The sequence below is a fragment of the Hemitrygon akajei genome, chromosome 9 (assembly GCF_048418815.1).
Source record: "Hemitrygon akajei chromosome 9, sHemAka1.3, whole genome shotgun sequence".
In the NCBI taxonomy this organism is placed as follows: domain Eukaryota; kingdom Metazoa; phylum Chordata; class Chondrichthyes; order Myliobatiformes; family Dasyatidae; genus Hemitrygon; species Hemitrygon akajei.
In genome coordinates, this window is record NC_133132.1 from 172,936,716 (window position 1) to 172,962,421 (window position 25,706).

A 25,706-nucleotide genomic window follows, 5' to 3' on the forward strand; every position below is an offset into this window, starting at 1 on the left:
TGTCACAGAGAGAGTGGTGGGGTGCATGGAATGCACTGCCAGAAAAGGTGGTAGAGGCGGATACAGTAGGATCTTTTAAGAAACTCTTGGAGCTTAGAAAGATAGATAGCTATGCGTGGGGACATTCTATGCAGTTTCTAGAGTAGGTTACATTGGCCCACAACGTTTTGCTGACCAAGGGCCTGTGAAGTGCTGTAGATTTCTATGTTTGTTTCTAATGTACCGTTCTGGTTGCCTCATTATAGGAAGGATATGGAAGCTTCAGAGAGGGTACATAGCAGATTTCCCAGGATCCTGTCTGGATTAAAGAGAGTGTTGGTTTGTTTATTGATTTATTGTTCTATGCTCTAAATATCATAGTGTATTAAAACTCAAACTAATCAAAGATGGAGCAAAGAACATTTTATAGTAAATCAAAAATAAATAATCTTTTAAGAATTAATGAGCTTCTTAAATGTGCCTTTTCATAAACACATTTATCTTGAGGAAAACAACACGAGTGAATCTGCAGATGCTAGAAATAAATAAAAACACAAAATGCTGGCAGAACTCAGCAGGCCAGACAGCATCCATGGGAGGAGGTAGTGATGTCGTCACTATCTCCTCCCATGGATGCTGTCTGGCCTGCTGAGTTCTGCCAGCATTTTGTGTTTTTATCTTGAGGAAAATACCAGTTATGTTGTCTGATCAGTCATTTATCAATCGTCTGCTCGTAAACTGACACTAACCTAGTGAAGTTGCGTTTCATATCCATCAGTCACCGTCTGGTCCCCAACTCTTGCAGAAGATCATATGCCTTTACTTCCTGCTTCTATGTGAAATGACTATTAAAACAACAATTAAATAAGAATTATAACACCAACAATTTGACATCCGTGAGGACTTTGGTGAGGCAGCATATTGGCACATTTCCATTGACTGGAATTTTTGAACAATTGGGTATTGGATTATCAGACCTTCATTGTATTTATTATTCTTGGATTAAAGTAGAACAGCCATTGCTTGATAAAGCTACCGTATGAAACAGTGCAGTTTGTGATTTTTATTTTACAATGAATTGAAAATTTTCAGGTATCTCAGTTAAAGTTTTCAATTGTGAAACTGATGCCATAAATGAATAGTAGTAATTTGTTCTTACTGACTGATGAGAGTAATTATGATTGTTGTAGAAAAGACCTGACTGGAGGCAACATCAAATGTATGACAATTCTGGCAGGGTTTGCAAGACATTACTTCCTGTTGGCAACGTGGTTAAGGCGTTGGTCTAGTGATCTGAAGGTCGCTAGTTTGAGCCTCAGCTAAGGCAACATGTTGTGTCCTTGAGCAAGGCACTTAACCACACATTGCTCTGCAATGACACCAGTGCCAAGCTGTATCGGCCCTTGCCCTTCCCCTGGACGACAATGGTGGCATGGAGAGGGGAGACTTGCAGCAACATCTCCCATTCAACCCTGCCCAGGCCTGCGCCTTGGAAACTTTGAAAAATTGCAGAACCTGGCCCTCTGTACCTCCCTCTGCAATTGGATCCTTGACTTCTAACTGGAAAACCACAATCTGTGTGGATTGGTGATAACATTTCCTCCTTGCTAACAATCAACACTGGTGCACCTCAGGGACGTGTGCTTAGCCCAGTGCTCTACACTCTCTATACCCATGACTGTGTGGCTAGGCAAAGCTCAGATGTCATCTGTGAATTTGCTGATGATACAACGGTTGTTGGTAAAATCTCAGATTGTGATGAGAAGGCATACAGGAATGAGATATGCCAACTGGTGGAGTGGTGCCACAGCAACAACCTGGCACTCAATGTCAGTAAGACGAAAGAGCTGATTGTGTACTTCAGGAAGGGTAGGACGAAGGAAAACATACCAATCCTCATAGAGGGATCAGAAGTGGGGGGAGTGAGCAGTTTCAAGTTCCTAGGTGCCAAGATCTCTGATGATCTAACCTGGTCTTAACATATTGATGCAGTTATAAAGAAGGCAAGGGAGCAACTATACTTCATTAGGAGTTTAAAGCGATTTAGTATGTCAACAAATGCACTCAAAAACTTCTACAGACGTACTGTTGAGAGCTTTCTGACTGGCTGCATCACTGTCTTGGGGGGGTGGGGTAATGCACAGGACTGAAAGGAGCTGCAAAAGGTTGTAAATCTAGTCAGGTCTATCTTCAGTACTAAGGACATCTTCAAGGAACAGTGCCTCAGAAAGACAGCGTCCATTATTAAGGACCTCCAGCACCCAGGGCATACCCTTTTCTCGCTATTACCTTCAGGTAGGAGGTACAGAAGCCTGAAGGCATACACTCAGTGATTCAGGAACAGCTTCTTCCCCTCTGCCATCCGATTCCTACATGGACATTGAACCCTTGGACACTACCTCACTTTTCTAATATACAGTATTTCTGTTTTTGCACGATTTTTAATTTATTCAATATACATATACTATAATTCATTTACTTTATTTTTTTTGCATTGAACTGCTGCTGCTAATTTCATGACATTTGCCAGTGATAATAAACCTGATTTTGATTCTTTCCACTTTCCAAAACAATGCGGTTCTGTGATTGTTCAGGGGACTTTATTCCAAGAAGGAAAAGAGAGATGAATTCTTACTCAGCATTTAGTGATGATTGGAGTTGGCATTTGTGGTTACAATCAGAGCAGCAGCAACCTTAATGAATGATGGAGCATGTTTGAAGGGTGAATCTTACTATCATTACAGAGTGGATGTCTTCAGGATTTCCTTGAACTAAGTAAGGCAAAAACAGTTTTTTTTGTTAGTGGCAGTAATAAAAAGAGTATGAATCTTAGAAATAAACTTGATCATCTGGCCTTGCAGAATTTAGGTGCTAAAATTGACTCGAGTTAAATTTCAAATCACACATTAACCATATTATTAAGACTGCATTGTTTCACTTGAGGAACATTGCAAAAGTTGTTATTTTTATTATTATTCCAAACAAGCGCGTCAATGAGTTCATCAAAAACGATAGTACATGAAATACTGGTGTAACCATTGTCAGATCACTTGGCAAATGTTTAAAGTTCAAAGTAAATTAGATACCAAAGGGCAAAACTATTAAATATTACTTTTTCCTCAATAAAATGTTACTTTTTCCTTCAATAAAAATACTACTATGCCAATGAGTGATGTTTGACTGTGTACTATTTTGTGTCCAGCCCCTATTGCCTAGTTTGTTCTCTGTGGAAGATGCCTCCATTTTACTCCAGCAGTTAATGAGGACAATGAACAAGCATTCTGCTTCCAGGATCTTTGCTGATACCATTGTGGTCAGTGAACAATTTATCAGTAGCTGTATGGCACTATTTGAGCAGAGGATGCAGCACAAGGCTGAAAAGGTAAAAATCATTTTCAACTTTAGGACCAGTAAAAAGACCTTTTTTATGCAGTGGACCAATACCATTAAGCAAGGGGGTCGATGGATCCCAGATTGGGAACCCCTGACCTAAGTAGATGGAGTTAGCTGCATTGCATGCTATTTAAAGTTGTTGTTCTTTACTGTTTTCCCATTGTTGAATTTGGGTATCTATGTCCTTGATTTTGAGAGGAATCTTTACAAAATTAAGTTTATTGTCATTCACCCATACACATAGTGGCCACTTTGTCAGGTACACCGATACACAAGCTCATTAATCAGTTATCTAGTCAGCCAATGCATATGAGTCAAGAGGTTCAGTTGTTATTCAGACAAATCATCAGAATGGGGAAGAAATGGGATCTAATTGATTTTGACTGTGGAATAGTTGTTGGTGCCAGATGGGGTGCTTTGAGTATCACACTGCTGATCTGCTGAGAGTTTATATACAGCAGTCCCCAGAGTTCACAGCGAATGGTGCAAAAAGTAAAGAAAATATTCAGTGAGCAGCAGTTCTATGGGCAAGAAGGCCTTGTGAATGAGAGAGGTCAGACTGGTTCAAGCTGACAAGAAAGTGACAGTAGCTCGAATAACCACATATTAGAAGAGTGGGAGAAGAGCACCTCTGAATGCATAATGTGTCAAACCTTGAAGTGGATGGGCTACAGCAGCAGAAGACCACCATCGTAGACTCAGTGACCACTTTATTAAGTATAGGAGATACCTGAAAAGTGACCACTGATCACACATATATACAGCTAAATGAAACATTGCTCCTATGGGGTCACAGTACATACAGAGTCATAGAGAAGTACAGCGCAGAAACAGGCCCTATGGCCCATCTAGTCCATGCCAAAAACCATTTAAACTGCCTTGTCCCAGTGATCTGCACTGTGACCTTAGCCCTCCATATTCTGCTATCCATGTACCAATCCAAACTTTTAAACGTTGAAATCAAGCTCACATGTACCACTTGTGCTGGCAGCTCATTTCACACTCTCATGACCCACTGAGTGAAGAAGTTTCCCTTTATGTTCCCTTGAAACTTCTCACATTTCATCCTCAAGCCAAGACTTCTGGTTGTTGTCCCACCCAACCTCAGTGGAAAAAGCCTGCTAGTATTGACCTTATCTGTACCCTTCATAATTTTGTATACCTCTATCAAATCTGCTCACAATCTTCTACATTCTAAAGAAAACAGTCCAAACCATTCAAACTTTCCTTATAACTCAGGTCCTCCAGACCTGGCAAAATCCTTGTAAACTTTGCACTCTTTGAACTTTGTTTACATCTTTCCTATAGGTAGGTCACCAGAACTGTACACAAAACTCCATATTAGGCCTCACCAATGTATTATACAACCTCAACATAACATCTTCTGTACTCAGTACAGTGATTTATGAAGGCCAATGTGCCAAAAGCTTTCTTTATGACCCTGTCTACCTGTGACACTACTTTCACCAAATTAAGTTAGCTTTGGACATTACTTCACTTTTTTAATATACATTATTTCTGGTTTTTGCATGTTTTTTAAAAATCTATTCAATATACGTATACTGTAATTGACTTACTTATTATTTTTTTCTTTGCTAGATTATGTATTGCATTGAACTGCTGCAACTAAATTAACAAATCACATGCCAGTGATAATAAACCTAATTCTGATTCAACGCGATCCCCATGCATTCTTTTAAATTCCAGTGAGTCCAGGCCCAAAGCTGCCAAATGCTCTTCATGTGTTAACCCCTTCATTCCCAGAATCATCCTTGGACACTCCTCTAGACTCTGTCCAATGACAACACATCCTTTCTGAGATATGGGGCCCAAAACTGTTGACAATACTCTAAGTGCAGCCTGACTAGTGTCTTATAAAGGCTCAGCATTATTACCTTGCTTTTATATTCTATTCCTCTTGAAATAATGTCAACCTTGCATTTACTTCCTTTACTACAGACTCAACCTGTAAATTAACCTTCTGGGAGTCTTGCACGAGGACGCCTAAGCCCCTCTGCACCTCTGATGTTTGAACCTTCTCCCCTTTTAGATAATAGTCCACATTATGGCTCCTTTTACCAGAATGCATTATCATACATTTCCCAACAGTGGATTCCGTCTGCCACTTATTGCCCATTCTTCCAATTTGTCTCAGTCCTGCTGCAATCACATTCTTTCATTGGCAATACCTACCCCTCCACCTATCCTCGTATCATTTTTGTATCCAAATCATTGGCAAACAATGTGAAAAGTTGCGATCCCATGCTGACTGTTATTTATCTCTATCCAAACGCTTACATATCCAGTCCCTTAGAATACCTTCCAATAACTTCCCCACAATTGATGTCAGAATCAGCAGCCTATAATTTCCTGGTTTCTGCTTACAGCATAATCACACACAGCACATGTAGTTATATAGTCACAAAATAGTATTAGCACAAGCCCTGAAGATTAACAAGTTAACATAAAATGTTGTATTTGCTTTTCCAACTATCCTGTTTTTTTTTTGTACATTTATCCATTGCCTATTGCTCACTCTGTCAGGAGTTGCAGAACAATCATGCACATGTGTTAACAGAGGAGGACCTGAAGCAAGCTGCCATTATTGCAGAAAGTATGATCTCGGTTAAAAAGGACAAGCGAGAGGACAGGAAGAAGAAAGCATTAGGTTGGTTTATGTATCATGAAGTTCATGAATTTATTTGTGTGTATTTACTTTTACTGACTTTCCTTGAAGGCTTTGAAAACTTGAATGAAATCACAATATTTAAAACAACAGAATTAAAATTATAATACCATTTGCCATTCAGCCCACTGAGTCTACTCCACCATTCTATAGTGGCTGATATCCCTCTCAGCCCTCACTCTCCTGCTTTCTCCCTGTATTTTTGACATCCTGACTAATCAAGAACCCATCAGTCTCTGCTGTAAATATGCCCAGTGATTTGGTCTTCACAGCCATCAGTAGCAATGGATTCCACAGATTCACAACCCTCTGGTTAGACAAAATCTTCTTCACCTCTGTTCAAAAGGTACGTCCTTCTGTTCTGAGGCTGGTCTCTCTGGTCCTAGACTTCCCCCTCTATAGGAATTATCTCATTGTTTTCATTAAAGACTGCAATTTAGTATTTCTTGCAAATATTAAAGAAAGTCACAATCTTGTTCAAAGTCAAAGTAAATTTTATTCTCAAAGCACTTGGGTGCCACGGTAGCTTTGCCGTTAGCGCTACACTATTACAACTCTGGACATTCTAGAGTTTGGAGTTCAAATTCAACGTCCTTTTTAAGGAGTCTGTACATTCTCCCTGTGGTATTCATGGGTTTTCCCTGAGTACAATCCAAAGATGTTCCAGATAGGTTGATTGGCCATTGTAAATTGTCCCATGGTTGCTGGGGCGATGGATCTTAGGGGTTGCTGGGGCGATGTAGCTTGGGGGGTTGCTGTGGCGATGGAGCTTGGGGGGGTTGCTGGGGCGATGGAGTTTGTGTGGTTGCTGGGGCGATGTAGCTTGGGGGGTTGCTGGGGCGATGGAGCTTGTGGGGTTGCTGGGGAGATGGAGCTTGAAGGGCCAGAAGGACCTGTTTCACCCAGTATTGTTAAATACAATGTACTACTCTGATGGGTGGCAGAGTGGAGTTGCGTCTCTACCAATAGAGCTGCAGGGCGACCCTTCCCTCCACTAGCCTGCAAGTCACCATTGGGCAGGATGTAGAAACCTGCTTAGCCCTCGCCCCCGGTCCGGGTCACGTGAACCCGTTGGAGAAGGTGGTGGATGGTTGTATAAGCAACTGGTACGTATCACAAGTGCTGGTCATTTGACCACTGATGCCAGGCAATCTAAAGTATTGATAATTCTAGGGTCATCTGTCGTGTAAAGACTCTGCCCAGAAAGACCATGATCGCCCATGTCATATGGAGATAATTAGGCACATGATGATGATACTACTCTGACATTCATTTTCTTGCAGGCATTCAATAGGTAACCAGTTTACCCTTGGTTTGCAATATTGCAGTGATGGAATCCCTAAAGCACCAAGAATGGGGTTGGCTATAATGCAAAACTTCTCACCAGCTACCAAACTGGCAGAGATTTGCTGGTCAAGATAATTGAAGTGAAAGGGATTCGTGTGTATGTATGTGTAAGTGATGGAGCAACTTTGAGTAGAGGTCAGCATAGTGAAATGAGATGACTCTAAAGCTGCTGCTCGAGTTTAGGTCCATTGCAATTAACTTCATACAAGAAGTATTACAATGCTGACGTCGGGTTCTTGGATTAATGGAAGTTAGAAAGGATGTCTGATGAGCTATACAAGGTCATCAATTGTGTAGGTGAGGTAAACAGCATGATGCTGTTACAGTTAGTGACAGACTCAAAAGCCAAGGGTTGAGAAGGTGACGGGAAATATGGAGAAAAGATCTATTTATGCAGAGAGATTTATAATATGAGAATTAAACTGATATAGAAGTTCTAGAAGCTAGCATAGAATTAATGCATTTATAATATTTATTATAAATATTATATGCAACACTTAAAATATGTATGTAATTTAATTAAATATTAAATGATTAACTATTAATATATTATAAATCATGTATTTAAATATATTCTTTTTAATATAAATACTGTATATAATATTAAAGAATTTATAATGGGGGAATGGAACTAGAAGTACGAGAAGCTGGCATTGATTCAATGGATCTTTTCTGTGCTATTAAAATTGGAAGCACTAATTGCTTCCAACAGCTAAATGGCACTGACACAACTTTCAGGCTTTTCTATTAGAGTATATTGCTTCAGATTGTCTTTTTAGTTCAGGGTGTAGTTAGTCAATCTTGGTTTTCTCTGCCTTCATTCTTTCCATGTACAGTGGCAGGCAAAAGTTTGGGCACCCTGCATAGTCAGTATTTAGTAACATCCTCTTTGGCAAGTATCACAGCTTGTAAGTACTTTCTGCAGCCAGCTAAGAGTCTTTTAATTCTTGTTTTGGGGATTTTCGCCCATTCTTCCTTGCAAAAGGCTTATAGTTCTGTGAGATTCTTTGGCCGTCTTGCATGCACTGCTCATTAAGGTCTATCCACAGATTTTCAATGATTTTAAGTTGGGGGACTGTGTGGGCCATAGCAAAACCTTCGGCTTGCGCACCACACAGTCCTCAGCAGCCCTGTGTCCACCGTGGAGAACTTCAGGTTCCTGGGAACCACCATCTCTCAGGATCTGAAGTGGGAGCATAACATCAGCTCCATCCTGAAGAAGGCCCAGCAGCGGATGTATTTCCTGCGGCTCTTGAGGAAATACGGTCTGCCTCAGGAATTGCTGCTGCAATTCTACACTGCAGTCATTGAGTCTGTCCTGTGCACCTCCATCATTGTGTGGTTTGGAGCCGCCACCAAGCAGGATAGAACCAGACTACAGCGCACAGTGAGGACTGCCGAGCGCATCATTGGAGCCTCCCTGCTCTCTATTGTGGACCTGTACTCTTCCAGGTTGAAGAAGAGGGCGGGGAACATCATAAAGGACTCCTCCCATCCTGCGCACGGACTGTTTGATCTGCTTCCGTCTGGTAGGCGCTTCAGATCCTTCCAGACTAAGACTAATAGGCACTGGAGAAGTTTTTTCCCTACTGCGGTCACTTTGCTGAACAGTTAACTGCCGGTTAACTGTCGGCTAACTATTACTTGGATTGCACTACCTGTATGTATAATCTATATTTTCATTTATATTTATTATTTTTATGAGCAGAGAGACAACATCTGCTGGAAGTAAATTCCTTGTATGTGCATAGGTACTTGGCGATTAAAGTCTGATTCTGATTCTGATTGTGGATTTTGAGGTGTGTTTAGGATCACTATCCTGTTGTAGAAACCATCCTTTTTTCATCTTCAGCTTTTTTACAGATGGTGTGATGTTTGCTTCCAGAATTTGCTGGTACTTAATTGAATTCATTCTTCCCTCTACCAGTGAAATGTTCCCCGTGCCACAGACTGCAACACAAGCCCAAAGCATGATTGATCCACCCCTGTGCTTAACAGTTGGAGAGGTGTTCTTTTCATGAAATTCTGTACCCTTTTTTCTCCAAACACACCTTTGCTCATTGCAGCCAAAAAGTTCTATTTTTACTTCCATCAGTCCACAGGACTTGTTTCCAAAATGCATCAGGCTTGTTTAGATGATCCTTTGCAAACTAATGATTCTGAATTTTGTGGTGAGGACACAGGAAAGGTTTTCTTCTGATGACTCTTCCATGAAGGTCATATTTGTGTAGGTGTCACTGCACAGTAGAACAGTGCACCACCACTCCAGAGTCTGCTAAATTCCTGAAGGTCTTTTGCAGTCAAACAGGGGTTTTGATTTGCCTTTCTAGCAATCCTACAAGCATTCTCTTGGAAAGTTTTCTTGGTCTTCCAGACCTCAACTTGACCTCCACCGTTCCTGTTAACTGCTATTTCTTAATTATATTACAAACTGAGGAAACCACTGCTTTGCTATCTTCTTATAGCCTTCTCCTGCTTTGTGGGCATCATTTATTTTAATTTTCAGTGTGTTAGGCAGCTGCTTAGAGGAACCCATGGCTGCTGATTGTTGGGACAAAATTTGAGAAGTCAGGGTATTTATAAAGCTTTGAAATTTGCATCACCTGGCCTTTCCTAATGATGACTGTGAACAAGCCATAGCCCTAGCAAGCTAATTAAGGTCTAACACCTTGGTAAAAGTTATCTGAGTGCTCAAATCTCTTGGGGTGCCCAAACCTTTGCACGGTGCTCCTTTCCTTTTTTTCACTTTAAAATTGTACAGAACAAAAATAATACACTAATCTTGCTTAAAATGTTGAAAGGAATGTTCCATCTTTAAATTTATGACTTTTGGAGATCAGTTCATCTTGTACTCACTTAACTATTCACAGTAACAGAAATTTTGAACAGGGGTTCCCAAACTTTTGTATGCCACTGTATTTGATTTGACATCCTTTCTAGATTACATTTCCGAATCAATAGAAGATGGCTTTAGTTTGTTAGATGTGCTGCATCGTTAGCAGTCGTTGTTTTCAGCAAACCACACAATTTATCTCATTTTGATCTTGCTCTTTTCAGTAGCTCTTGCACTATTCTGCATTGCTATTGTTTTACCTTATTCTAGCTCAATGCACTATGTAATAATTGGGTGGCGGGGTGGAGATACATCTCCACCAAAGGAAGTGTAAGGCATTCCTTCTCTGCTAGCCTTGGGCAAGGTGTAGCACCTGCTTAGCACCCAATCAGGACCACGTGAACCCATAGGAGCAGGAGGTGGATAGTCGTATGAGCAGCTGGTGCACATCACAAATCCTGGTTATGTGACCACTGATGCCAGGCAGACAATCTCTGAAAGAGTATTGATAATGGCTGCGGTCACCCATCTTGTAGCGGAAGAAGGCAAAAAAATTTGTTAAAAACAATTATGTTCACCATGATCGCCCACATCATACGACACAGCATATAATGATCATGATGATGATGAATCAGTATGTAAGACATGGTTTTCACTGTATCTTGGTACGAGTGACGATAATAAACCGATTGCGGAAAGAGAACTTATTTGCAATTGACCCAGTGTAATCAGCCTGCAGATTTTCAGTTTGAATCAACATGAGGATGCTGTTGTAATATGGAACATTACCTAGGAGGAGTAGTTTAAGCCTACTTGAATTCATATTATCCCTAAAATGGAGATGAAAATCCCACTTTGAGAGCTGATCTGATATTTGCATTGCATGTGTCCTCCACTAGATGGCAGTGGAAGTACCCGAGCAGGAGGCGGTGGCAACGCAAGAGAAATCAGGACCAGAAAGAGCAAGAAGAGAGGAAAGAAAGATGAAGATAGCGATGAAGAGACCCAGAGCACAGGTATGTGTGAGGACTAATTACTGGTAATTCTTTTCTGACTATTAGTGAATTAGAACCTGTAAATTTGTTGCATTTGTACATGACGTTGGTGAGGCTAAATCCTATAGGAACAATATCAATAAAGGTAAAATGAATGAGGACGTTGCCAGGACTTGAGGACTTGGGTCATACGGAAAGGTTGAGTAAGTTAGGACTTGATTGCATGGAGCGTAGGAGAATGAGGGTGAATTGATAGAGGTATACAGAATTATAGATAGGGTAAATGCCAGCAAGCTTTTTCCTCTGAGGGACGAGAACCAGAGGTCAAAGGTTAAAGGTGAAAGGCAAAATATTTAAAGGGAACATTTTCACTCAGAGGGTGGTGAGAGTGTGGCAGTCACATTCACTTGGAGGGTGCCAGAGGAAGTGGGGATATGGGGTCAAATTCAACATTAAGGGAAATTTGGCAAGGTACGTGAATAGTAGGCAGAATAACAGGTTGGCATGGACTAGATGGGCCGAAGGGTCTGTTCCTGTACTGTAATCCTCTGAGTAAATACAGTACAGTGTTATATCTCAATGCATGGAGTATAAGAAATAAGGTGGATGATCTTGTTGCACTATTACAGATTATCAGGTATGATGTTGTGGCCATCAGTGAATCTTGGCTGAAGGATGGTGGTAGTTGGGAGCTGGATGTCCAAGGTTACAGGTTGTATCAGAGGGATAGGAAGGTCAGCAGAGGGGGCGGCATGGCTCTACTAGTAAAGAATGGCATCAAATCAGTAGAAAGAAGTGACATAGATGTTGAATCTTCGTGGGTTAAGAAACTGCAAGGCTAATAGGACCCTAATGGCAGTTATATACCGACCTCCCAACAGTATCTGTGGATGTGGACCACAGATTACTACAGGAAACAGAAAAGGGAAATGTTAATATAGTCATGGGAGATTTCCACATGCAGGTCAATTGGGAAAATCAGGTTACTAATGGATGTCAAGAGAGTGAGTTTGTAGAATGCGTACGATTTTTAGAGTAGTTTGTCATGTAGCTTACTAGGGGATCAGCTACAAAGGAGAGAAAATCTGCAGATGCTGAAAATTCAGTTAACACACAGAATGCTGGAGGAACTGAGCAGACCAGGCAGTACCTATGGAAAAGAGTACAGTCAGTGTTTCAGGCTGAAACCCTTCAGCAGTCCTGCCAAATGCTCTTGGCCCGAAATATCAATGCTACACTTTTCCTTTAGGGAATCAGCTGTACTGAATTGGGTGTTATGTAATGAGCTTGAGGTGAATAGGGAGTTTAAGGTGAAAGAACCCTTAGGAGACAGTGATCACGATATGATTGAATTCAACTTGAAATTTAATAGGGAGAAAGTAAAGTCTGATATAGCAGTATTACAGTGGAATAAAGGAAATTATAGTGATATGAGTGAGGAGTCAGCTAAAGTAAATTGGAAGGAGATGTTGGCAGGGATGACAGCAGAGCAGCAATGGCGTGAGTTTCTGGGAAAAATGAGGAAAGTGCAAGATAGATGTATGCCAAAAACAAACAAATACTCATATGGCAAAATATTACAACCATGGCTCACAAGGGAAATCAAAATTAATGTAAAGGCAAAAGAGAGGGCATACAACAAAACAAATTAGTGGGAAGGCTTTAAAACCCTATGGAGAGCAACTAAAAGAATCATTAGAAGAGAAAAGATGAAATATGAAAGCAAGTTAGCAAACAATATCAAAGTGGATGGTAAAAGCTTGTTCAAATGTGTAAAAGAGAGATGAGAGTGGATATAGGAACACTAAAAAATGAGGCTGGGGAAATAATAATAGGGGCCAAGGAGATGGCAGATGAACTAAATGAGTAATTTACATTAGTATGCTCTGTGGAAGACACTAGCAGTGTGCCAGATGTTGAAGGGTGTGAAGGAAGAGAAGTGAGTGCAGTTACTATTACAAGGAGTAGGTGCTCAAAAAGCCGAAAGACCTAAGGATACATAAGTCACCCGGACCAGAACTGTACCCTAGGATTCTGAAAGAAGTAGTGGTAGAGATCATGGAGATAATAATCCTTCAAAAATCATTGGTTTCTGGCATGGTGCCAGAAGACAGGAAAGTTGCAAATGTCACTCCACTCTTTCAGAAAGGAAATTATAGACCAGTTAGCCTGACTTCAGTGGTTGGGAAGATATTAGTGTCAATTGTCAAGGATGAGGTTATGGTGTACTTGGTGACACTGGACAAGATAGGTCAAAGTCAGCATGGTTTCCTTCAGGGAAAGTTGACGAATCTGTTGGAATTCTTTGGGAGATTACACGTAGGATAGATAAAGAGGATGCAGCAGATGTATATTTAGATTTTCAGAAAGCATTTGACTAGGTGCCACAGGTAAGGCTGCTTACCAAGTTAAGAGACCATGGCATTAGGATAGTTGCTGCCATGGTTGGAGCTTTGGGTAGTTGGTAGGAGGCAGTGAGTGAGAATATAACGATCCTTGTCTGTTTGGCTGCCAGTGACTAGTGGTATTTTGCAGGGGTCAGTGTTGGGACCGCTTCTTTTATGCTGTATATGAATGATTTAGATGATGGAATAGATGGCATTGTTGCTAAGTTTGAGATGATACGAAGATTGCTGGAGGGGCAGGTAGTGTTGAAAAAACAGGAAGGCTACAGAAGAACTTGGACAGATGAACAGAATGGGCAAGAAAGTGGAAAATGAAATACAATGTTGGAAAATGCATGGTCATGCACTTTGGTAGTAGAAATAAATGTGCAGACTATTTTCTAAACAATAAGAAAATCCAAAACTCTGAGATGCAAAGGGACTCCTTGTGCAGAACACCCTTAAGATTAACTTGCAGGTTGAGTCAGTGGTGTGGAAGACAAGTGCAATGTTAGCATTCATTTCAATTGGGCTAGAATACAAGAGCATAGATGTGACGTTGAGGCTTTATAAGGCACTGGTGAAGCCTGACCTTGAGTATTGTGGTCAGTTTTGGGCTCCTCATCTAGGAAAAGATGTTCTGGCATTGGAGCAGATTTCAAGAGGAGGTTCACAAGGATGAATCTAGGAATGAAGGGGTTATCATACGAGGAACATTTGATAGTTCTGGGTCTGTACTCGCTGGAATCTAGAAAGGTGAGGGGGATCTCACTTAAACCTTCTGAATGTTGAAAGGCCTAGACAGAGTAGATGTTTCCCATGGTGGGGAAGTCTAGGACAAGAGGGCACAACCCTAGGATGGAGGGGCGTCCATTTAAAAGATAGATGTGAAGAAATTTCTTTAGTCAAAGGATGGTGAATTTGTGGAATTTATCACCACAGGCAGCTGTGGCGGCCAGGTTGTTGGGTGTATTTAAGGCTGAGCTTGATAGGTTCTTGATTGGACATGGCATCAAAGGATCAGGGAGATGTGGGGCTGAGGAGAGAAGGATTAGCCATGATTAAATGGCGGAGCAGAGTCGAATGGCCAAATGGCCTAATTCTGCTCCTATGTCTTATGGAGTTGTGTAGCAATGATTAGGTGTAGAACTTGCACTGATGTTTTAGATTTTTTTGTTCTTGATTTTCCAGGTAAACACAAGCCAAAGGAAGTACTTTTCCTGCCAAAAGAAGAAATTGAAAGCATTTTAAGGAGTTATAACGAGGAATGTCCTGAGGAAATGATTAGTGAACTCGCCGAACATTTGATCAGGTAAAAGTTTAACAGATGGAAAAGTGTTATCTGGACAAAGTGTCCACTCACTTTCAAAAATAACTAGATTGATAATTGTTGCAATGAATTGGAAACGAGAGTCTGAAGGGAAATCAGTGGCATTTGAAAACTGAGATGGAATTTGTGGTGTCTACAAACACGACGTTGCACAGACGCTGGAAATCTCAAGTAGCACATGCACAATGCTGGTGGAACTCAGAAGGCAAGGAAAGAATAAATAGGACTGATGAAGGGTCTCGGCCCAAAACATTAACTGATTATTCCTTTCCATCAATACTTAGGTCTTCCTGCATTTTGTTTTGTTTTTTTGTGGTGTTTGAGTTTGAGTCTTGATATCTATCAAACAGTTTTGAATAGTCAGTCAGCGAGTGCCCACAGTCTGAAAACAGAGCCAGTGTTCTGGCTTATCAGTTAAACGAAAGAAAGATTAGCTTTATTTGTCGTATGTATACTGGAACATAAAGTGAAATGCATCATTGTTGCGTCAGCCACCAACACAGTCCGAGGATTGTGCTGAGGACAGTCCGCAAGTGCTGCCGTGCTTCCAGCAGTAACATAGCATGCCCACATCTCACCCACCATCCCTGACCTGTACATTTTGCAATGTGGGAGGAAACCTACGCGGTCATGAGGAGAACACACAAACTTCTTACAAACAGGTGAGAATTGAACCCTGAATGGTGATCGTTGGCATGTAAAGTATTGCAACTGTGCCGTTCCTATTTCTGTTCGGATGTCTCTCATGTCCTTATACAGGTAAAGTACTGTTTTCTCTGCAGCTTGCTGTACTGTTAATCCCATCCATTGAGCTCCAGACAACTACACATGGTAGAAGAAGGTGTACACTGTAATAAGTATTTTTAAATGGTTGAGAAACAATACAAATTAGATTAAAGAATTTAAACAATAAGTGACACCAGGAGGCCCAAATATTGAAGCTACATGGCCATGTAGCCCCTGGGTCGCCTCAGGCTCGCTCAGCTCGCTTCCGTCTAGGGGGAGCAGCCTTCGGCCCCGTCAAACTGCGTAATCAGCTTGTGTGGATGCTGAGTAATGTCCTCACCACGCCAAATAACAGACAGTACACCATATGTGATTAAATGATTACACTTTATAGATCATACTGGAACTATGTACTTAATAGAGACACAATATAAAAGGAAAAAGTAAAAGGTGCCAAACTTATCAAAGTTCAACCACTTCGTGCACAACCATTGGAGCTCAGTTAACAAAGTCTTCTGGCCACCACTCGATCCCCTCCGACCTCCTCGACCCGCCGCCTGGGAACAACTACAGTGGTCGACCAGACGCTCCACACGAATCTGTCCTCGTCTCCTCTCCTCGCTGAAAACCCTGGGCCTCAGACCCCCGCTCAGGGTCCGTTCCGTTGCCCAGCTTACAGCATCGCATCTTCTCCCTCTAACCTCCTTGCGCCGTCTCCCCAAAAGTCCGCACAACACTGGCTTACAGACCCACAAGAAAGAATAACATCTATCCCAATTAGTTAACAAATGAATACAATTCTAGTTATCAGTAATTATAACCCAAATAAACTGCGAAAGAAAGCTCTCTCTCATCAGTTGCCACAACAAAGAAGTATTTTTACTTTTAAAATAACAAAGAAGCCATTTTATTAGCCTTAGCAGTAACATAGAAGGAGAAACCCCTTACAGCCACGATACAATCCTACGGCCAACTCAAGAGTGCTGCCTTAGGTTAACCGTGTCAGTCATGAGAAGAGAGTTGAAAGGTAGGTTTGTTTTCTTTACAGACAGACAAGGCAGACAGACATACTTTATTGATCCCGAGGGAAATCGGGTTTCGTTACAGTCGCACCAACCAAGAATAGTGTAGAAATATAGCAATATAAAACCATAAATAATTAAATAATAATAAGTTAATCATGCCAAGTGGAAATAAGTCCTGGACCAGCCTATTGGCTCAGGATGTCTGACACTCCGAGGGAGGAGTTGTAAAGTTTGATGGCCACAGGCAGGAATGGATCCATTTAGAGGATGGATAGCTGGAAGGAGCCTTAATAGAACATAGAATACTAGAGTACATTACAAGTCTTTGATCTATGACCTTGTGCTGAACTTTTAACCTACTCCACGATCAGTCAGACCCTTCCCTCCCACAGTCCTTGATTCTTCTGTCATTCATGAGTCTATCTAAGAATTTTTTTAAATGTCCCTAATGTATTTGCCTCTCCCACCACCCCTGGCAGCACGTTCCATGCACCCACCACTCTCTGTGTTTAAAAAGAAACTACTAACATACTTCCCTCCAATCGCCTTAAAATTATGCCTCCTTAATCAGCCATTTCCACCCAGGGAGAATGTGGCTGTGCACTCAATCTATGCCTATCATCTGGTACGTCTTATCAAGTCACTGCTCATCCTCCTTTACTCCAAAGAGACAAGCCCTTGTTTGTTCAGCCTGTCCTCATAAGACATGCTCACTGAGCCCAGCAGCATCCTGGTAAATCTCCCCGAACTCTCTGAAGCTTATATGCCCTTCCTATAATGAGGCATCCAAAACTGAACACATTATAGTCTACCCAGCGTTTTATAGAGCTGCAACAGTATCTCATACCTCTGGAACTCAATCCCCCAATCAGTGGCCAGCACACCATACATCTTCTTAACAACCCTCTCAACTTGTGTGGAAACGTCGAGGGATCTGTATTGAGGTATACAAAATTATATTAAACAATACCACGGGCACTTGTTGAGAGACCAAAATTATGAAAGTTCAACCTTTGAGAGACAGTTAAACCTTTGAGACACCACTATTTCTGGGTAATATTTCCTAATAGTAGGGATGTACAACCAGCTCAGGTTCAGAGTAACAGGTGGGAAATTTAAAGAAGATTTGATTGAAGATCGAGATACAGCACAGCATCAGGCCCTTCTAGCCCAATGAGCCCTCACTGCCCAGTTACATAACCTGTATTTGGGATGTGGGAGAAGACCAGAGCACCCAGAAGTAACACATGTAGTCGCAAGTATTTAAGGACTTTTTCACCTTCAGAGTAGTGGGAGCTGAATCACATTACCCTAAGGAGGCGATGGGAGACAGGCGCCACGGTAGCGTAGCAATGAGTGTGACACTATTATGGCTTGTGTTATTGAAGTTAAGAGTTCAATTCCAGTGCCGTCTGTAAGAAGTTTGTACGTCATTCCTCTGAATGTGGTGTTTTCCTCCGGGTGCTCCAGTTCCCTCCCACAGTCCAAAGACATACTGGTTTGTAGGTTAATTGGTTGTTGTAAATGGTTCTATATTTAGGCTAGGGTTAAATTGGTGGGTTACTGGGCCGGAAGGGCCTGTTCTGCACTGTATCTTTCAATAAATAAAATATTCTCACAACATGTAGGAATTCTTTAGCAGTGCCATGGCGTGGAAGCCTACATGGTGCTGGAAAGGGGAAACAGTATGAACAACAGTGTGAAGGGGTCTTCCCCACAAGCAGTGATCCGATTAAAGAGGGATGGAAGACGATCATCGCCCACGCCATATGACATGGCGCATAATGGTGATATTGATGAGATAATAACCAATAGGTAAAATAGAAAAGCCTCTTTCTGTGCTGGATGACACTTAGGGATCATTTTGAAGTGTTACGTGTCAGAAATCTAGACTTGCCAAGGCTAGATGTTGAGCCAAAGGCTCATGCATCCTGGATGTTCAGTGGCAGTCAGCAAGTCGCAAAAAAGGGAGGGAGATCTGCATATTCCCTCTGCAACCTGTTTTACAACTTTTAAAGCTGCTGGATCCAAACATCAAAAGTTTTACCAGAAGCGATTGGATTCTGAGCCACATTAAGACATTAATAGAAAAATGGAGGGCTGTTTATTTCATTTCAAGCCAAAATGGCGTAAAGTGAAGAACCATTCATTTATATGGGAAAAAATTTCGTAAAAGCAAAAATCCTCTTTGTAATGCGAAAACAGGCTACTAATGTAGGTCTTTTGTAAAGCGGGGGACACGTGTGTGTGTGTGTGTGTGTTTAAAATACTTCTGCACAGTGCTGTATATTATCTTTCCAGTTACCAAATGACACATTACTGCTCAGTTAATGCAAAGCTAAGTGTTCTTAGTTCTGTTCCCTAACCACCTTCCTATTTTAATTAATTATGCAGTACTGTGCGAAAGTGTTGGGTACTCTAGCTATATATATTTAAGACTTTTGCACAGTACTGTATATGTCACCATATACTACCCTGAGAATAACCTTCTTGTGGGCATTCATAGAAAAAAGAAAGAAACACAATAGAATCAACAAAAACTGCATATGACCTGAGTTGCTCCAGCATTTGTTACTCTGATTTCCAGCAACTGCAGAATCTCAGAATTAACATTGTTTAATATATGGTTAACTGACAAACTTATTACTTGTGTTATCTATATTGGTTTGAATAATGAAATGCAATTGCACCCTGAATAAATATATATATATTCCAAAAACAGATGCTCTGTTCTTGTGAACTGATATTTATCATTCATCTCTTTAACAGACCTTTAAATAAAAGTTATCAGGAAGTGTTACATACGGTGTTCACATCCACTGCCTCCTCTACCTCAGGGGCAAGTCGGAAAAAGACGGTGAAAGAACTACAGGAGGAGGTCTCACAGTTCCACAACAATATAAAGTTGTTTGAGAAGGGAGCCAAGCTCTTTACAGGTAAAATCTCACTACATGAATCAGGATTTGTACTTCCTCAAATCAGTGAGGTGTTCCCAAGGAAGTGATGGGGCTTTGTGGAAGTGTTATCGAACCAGTTTACACAATACTAAAATCCGCTGAGGTCTTGTAAGTTACCTGTGATGTACCAGCATAGTATTAGGCCATGCAAGCTGGATTGTCTTCTATCTACGTAGCGTGATGGTGATCAAAGAAGAAAGAACTAAAATTAATTCTGATGCAATATCAAAGTGGATAATAAAAGCTTTTTCAAGTATGTAGAAAAATAAAAGGGAGGTGAGAATGGATACAGGACTGCTACAAAATGAGGCTGGAGAAATAATAACGGGGGGGGGGGGTCAAGGAGATGGTAGATGAACTAAATGAGTATTTTGCTTCATTCTTCACAGTGGAAGACACTAGCAATGTGCCAGATGTTGAAGAGAGTGAGGAAGGAGATGTGAGTGTAGTTACTATTACCAGGGAGAAGGTGCTCAAAATGCTGAAAAACCTAAGGTCACCCGAGCCTGATGAGCTGTACCCCAGGGTTCTGAAAGAGGTAGCAATAGAGATTGTGGAGGCATTAGTAATGATCTTTAAAAAATCACTGGACTCTGGCATGGTGCCCGAGGACTGGAAAATTGCAAATGTCACTCCACTCTTTAAGAAAGGAGGAAGGCAGCAGAAAGGAAATTATAGACCAGTTAGCCTGACCTTAGTGGCTGGGTAGATGTTGGAGTCAATTGTTAAGGATGAGGTATTGGGGTACTTGGTGAGATAGGAGAGGAAGGCAAATGCAATGTTAGCATTCATTTCAAGGGGTCTAGAATACAAGAGCAAGGATGTGATGCTGAGGTTTTATAAGGCACTGGTGAGGCCTCACCTTGAATATTGTGAACCGTTTCGGGGTTCTCATCTCAAAAAGATGTGCTGACATTGGAGAGGGTTCAGAGGAAGTTCACAAAGCTGCTTCCAGGAATGAAAGGGTTATCATGCAACAAATGTTTGATAGCTCTGGGTTTGTACTCATTGGAATTTAGGAGGATGCGGGGGGGATCTGATTGAAACCTTTTGAATGTTGAAAGGCCTAGACAAGAGTAGATGTGCAAAGGATGTTTCCCATGGTGGGAGAGTCTAGCACAGGAGAGCACAACCTCAGGATGCAGGGACACCCATTTAAAGCAGAGATATGGAGAAATTGTGGAATTTGTTGCCACATGCAGCTGTGGAGACCAGGTCGTTGGGTGTATTTACAGCAGAGATTGATAGGTTCTTGAGAAAGCTGGTGAGTGGGGCTGAGGAGGAGAAAAAAAAGATCAACTATGGTTGAATAGCGGAGCAAACCTGATGGGCCAAGTGGCCAAATTCTGCTCCTTCGTCTTATGGTCTTCTGACTCTGGGAGGAATCCTGCTCCAATGTCTTATGGTCTATCAAAACCACAGTTTTAAAAGTATTGAATATTTAATTAGCAATACTGTATGGAGTAGGGCCTTCCAGTCTCGAGCCACGCCACCCCAGAAACCCCTGACCATCCCAATTAACCCTAACCTAATCACAGGACAATTTACAATGACCAGTTGATCTATGCTATGCCTTTGGACAGTGCAAAGAAACCAAAGCACTCAGGGTTCACACTCAGGGTACAAACTCCTTACAGACTGTGCCTAAATGGAACTCCGAACTCCAGAACGCCCCGAGCTGTAGTAGTGTCTCACTAACCTCTATGCTACTGTAGCGCCCGGTTCCCTTTCAGCATCTAAGTGCAGTGGAATAAAAGAAGTTGCCCTCAAGGTTCAGAGGCAACACGAGTGAATCTGCAGATGCTGGAAATACATAAAAACACAAAATGCTGGCAGAACTCAGCAGGCCAGACAGCATCTATGGGAGGAGGTAGTGACGACGTTTCGGACCGAAACCCTTTATCAGGAGTGAAGTAACAAATGTTCAGAATTGTTATGTCAAATAATTCACTGTGCTATCTTCCATCAGCACTTACCAAGGTCAGTATGTCTCACCTAAAGAGCAGAGCAGTGCTCAGAGCTAAACATGAGATTCCAAATAGACTCGTGCTCTGGTACACACTCTGAACAGGAGCACTTGCTTTCTCTTTCCTCTTGATGGGAAGATATGCTTAAGTTGAAAATTAGGGTAGTGGTATTACAGCGCTAGTGACACAGGTTCAGTTGCCGCCACAGTCTGTAAAGAGTTTACTTATTCTCCACATGACCATGTGGGTTTCCTCCCACGCTCCAGAGGTGTACACGTTAGTAGGTTAATTGGTCACATGGGTGTAATTGGGTGGCATGGGTTCATTAGGCCTGTTTCTGTGCTGTATCTCTAAGAATAAATAGGAAAAGAAAATTATGTACTTTGGAAAGTTAAACACAGGGTAAACATGGTAAAGCACAGGGTAAACAAGAGGAAATCTGCAGATGCTGGAAATTCAAACAACACACACAAAATGCTGGTGGAACACAGCAGGCCAGGCAGCATCTATAGGAGAAGCACTGTCGTCCTGATGAAGGGTCTCGGCCCGAAACGTTGACAGTGCTTCTCCTTATAGATGCTGCCTGGCCTGCTGTGTTCCACCAGCATTTTGTGTGTGTTGTGTAAAGCACAGGGTACAAGTTTAATGGCAGGATTCTTAGTAGTGTGGAGGAACAGAGTGATTTTGGGGACCACGTACAAAGATCCCTCAAAGTTTCCACACAAGTTGATTGGGTGGTTAAGAAGGTGTATAGTGTGTTGGCCTTCAGCGGTGATGGAAATGATGGCTTTGTGGCAAAGTTTGCAGATGATATAAAGATAGGTTGAAGGGTAGGTAGTGCTGATGAAAGAATGTGATTGCAGCAGGTCTTAGACGAATTAGAAGAATGGGCAGAAAGGTGGCAGGTGGAATACAGTGTTGGGAAATGTATGATAATGCATTTTGGTAAAAGGAACAAAAGTGTGGACTATTATCTAAATGGGGAGAGGGTTCAAACATCAGAGGTGCAGAGGGACTTAGGAGTCCTTGTGTAAGACTCCCAGAAGGTTAATTTACAGGTCCAATCTGTGGTGAAGAAGGCAAATTTGCCAAAACCAATTGCAACTCTATCCATATCCCTTTCTGTTAAAAGGTCATTGAAATGAAATATTATTATCTTTCCTTTCTGACCATTTTCTTTAATTTCAGATTTCTGCTATCAACAGTACTTCGATTAGTAAACAGCAGGAGTGGTGTATGATTACTTTTTTAAACGTGGCGTGATTGCTTTCAGCAATCAGCCTGTATTTGTATTTGCTGTTTCAATTATTATAAATCTCTTCAAACATCCTCTGTACAGCAGACATTTTCTAAGGAATGTTGCAGTGACCATTTTGCATTATGCAACCAGGAAGTGTGGTTGTTTATCAACCATGAGTTTTATTGAGAATTTGAAAGTGAACATACACTCAATAGCCAATTTATTAGATACAGGAGGCGGCCACTGTGTGATTGTTCATTCACAAGAGTACGCAGAGGCCCATCCACTGAAAGTTAGGTCACTGAAGCCTCCTCATTAGGTACAGAAGTGGAACCTGGTGGGGTCTTCTGCTATTGTAGCCCATTCACTTCAAGGTTCGACGTGTTCTGTGTTCAGAGATGCTCTTTTGCACACCACTTTTGTAACATGGGGCTATTAGAGTTATGGTCGCCTTCCTTGTTATGTATTTAGTATTTCAATAATATTTGAGCAATCTTGTGTGTATATAGTTTAATTAGGCATTCTTGTTCATTTAAATAATTTATTAATGGGTTATATGTAGAAATATGCAAGTTGCATATGTCACCACACTAACACCTGATACATGCGTGTTTCACTTAAAAACAAAGTTTATCCCTCATTTCCTGGACTCCCCTGTTCCTTTTGACTTGGTTTAATGTTTTGAAGTTACAAAACATAGCTGTCCTGTCAGCTTGAACCAGCCAGGCCACTCTCCTCTAACCCCTCTCATAAATAGGCTGTTCTCACCCACAAAGCTGTTTTGTTTGCTTTCCTCACCATCCTCTGTAAACTCTAGAGGTGGTTGTGCACAAAAATTATAAGAGCTCAGTTTCTAAGATAACTCAACTGCCCCATATGGCACCAACAATCATTCCATGGTCAAAGTCACTTGGATCACATTTCTTCCCCATTCTGATGTTTGGTCTGAATAATAACTGAACCTCTTGACCATGTGTGCATGCTTTTATGCATTGAGTTGCTGCCACATGATTGGCTGATTGGGTATTTGCATTAACGAGTAGGAGGTACAAGTGTACCTACCAAATGAAGTAGCCACTGAGTATATGTTTGTTGATCTTATCTAGCTCACTGCTCATGTTGTTAATTGTACCATGAAAACAAATGATGTTCTTGAATATTTTAGATGACACACAAGTTCAATTAGAAAAGCACTTGTTGAAGACCATTTCCACTGATATTTGCAATCTCCTTTACAATTTCGTGGCCGGGGACCTCATGATGGCAGTGGAAAACTACACGTCAATAACCTCAGAGGTGATGATAAATCAACAACTGTGTGTAATCTATCTAAACATTCTTGCTCTTTGCATGTGCTAAGCTAAAGTTGTATCCTTTTTAATGTGCAGCTCAGATTGAAAATTCTGGCAAAACTACCCGAGGAAACCAGAGGTCCTCTTTTGAAGCTTCATAATTCACTGAATGGCAAAGTAAGTTTTGATTGTTCAGTAAGTGCTTTTTCCTCAACCTGTTTTCACAGACACTTCTTGCCATTGTGTGCAAGCTCAAGTTAGACGATGGTAGGATGTAGGGTTTTCCATAGGTTCAAATTAATTATTATTGTCATTCAGCTATGCGCATGTATACAGCTAAATGAAACACCACTCCTCTGGAGCCAGGATGTACACAGAACATATAGTTACGACACAGTACATACAGTCACGGCGGCAGGGCATTGAGACAAGGTGTACCTGTGTGCTGAGTGGCAGCAGGATGTTAAGTATTCTAACAGCCTGGGGGAAGAGGTTACCCAGCTGGACAGTTCTTCAGTACCTTCTGCCTCACAGCAGGAGGGTGAAGAGATTATGGGAAGGATGGAAGTCATCTTTGACAAGGCTTATGCAGTGCTTCTGATATATGTCCTGAGATCTCCTTCTGACTCTCAGAACAAGCTCTCCTTCTAGTAGTTAGCTTTGCCCCCTCCTCTCTCTTTTTCCATTCCCCGTTCTGTTTCCCCTCTCACCCCTTCTCAAAGTTCAGGGTACATTGCTTGTCCAGGAGTGAACTATTGAAGCTCCTTGTTTAAGGAGCCCTCATCTTGTCTCACATACTCCTGGTACTGCATTTGAGGAGATCCAAGCACGAGTGCAAGGGGCGACCCAGGAAGAGCAGAGCTGGCGAGTTGTTGGTTGTGGAGGGTGCTGCATTCTGATAAACGAGGAAGGTGGCGAGCTGCTGATTCAGTGTCAGTGTAGTGTGTTGTGCTGACGTTACTCACAGTGCGTTCTTTAGACTCTGGACAAACCTTTCCGTCGAGCTATTTGTATTGGGTGGTATGGTGCAGATGTAATATGGCTTAGTCAATTCATATTCAGGAATGATTGAAACTGTTCTGCAGCAAACTGCTCCATTGGCCACTAAGTGTTCTGGAATATCAGTCCTTCCAAAGAGGCTTCTCAAAACACCGACAGTGTGTGAGACTGTAGTGGAGGCTATTGTGAACATTTCTTGCCGCTTGGATCCTTTGCTTTGCAATGAAGGCCATTCCCAGGGATGGAAAGACATTTCTCTTGGCGTCTTCTGGAAGTGTTGGCATCTCAAACAGTGCTTGGCAAGCTGCTCTATCTCAGGCCAGCAGACCAGCATGTGGCTCCTCCAACACTTCAGCTCTCAGCTTGGATGATAGAACTCTCAGGCAACCTCTGTCAAGGGCAAGTTCATTCTGATGCAGGTAAAAATAGGGGAAGTGGAATTTCTGCTGCATGTTCTTGCCATTTTTGGTGGCTATGTTGACCTAAGACATTGTGGGGTCTTTTCTGATTTCCCTTTGGATCATCTCTGCCTTAATAAGGAGACTTCTGATTT

At 41.6% G+C, this 25,706-nt stretch overlaps 1 protein-coding gene across 1 annotated transcript in view; it reads left to right on the plus strand.

Annotated features, from left to right (window-relative positions):
• Positions 1-25,706, plus strand: part of ufl1 (UFM1-specific ligase 1) — a 104,324-nt gene that overhangs the window by 60,128 nt on the left and 18,490 nt on the right. Inside the window, exons 10-16 of the mRNA XM_073057501.1 lie at positions 3,182-3,361; positions 5,917-6,040; positions 11,138-11,254; positions 14,809-14,929; positions 19,468-19,634; positions 24,028-24,158; positions 24,251-24,331. Of these exons, the coding sequence (XP_072913602.1) occupies positions 3,182-3,361; positions 5,917-6,040; positions 11,138-11,254; positions 14,809-14,929; positions 19,468-19,634; positions 24,028-24,158; positions 24,251-24,331 (921 nt within the window). The remainder of the gene's footprint in view (positions 1-3,181; positions 3,362-5,916; positions 6,041-11,137; positions 11,255-14,808; positions 14,930-19,467; positions 19,635-24,027; positions 24,159-24,250; positions 24,332-25,706) is intronic.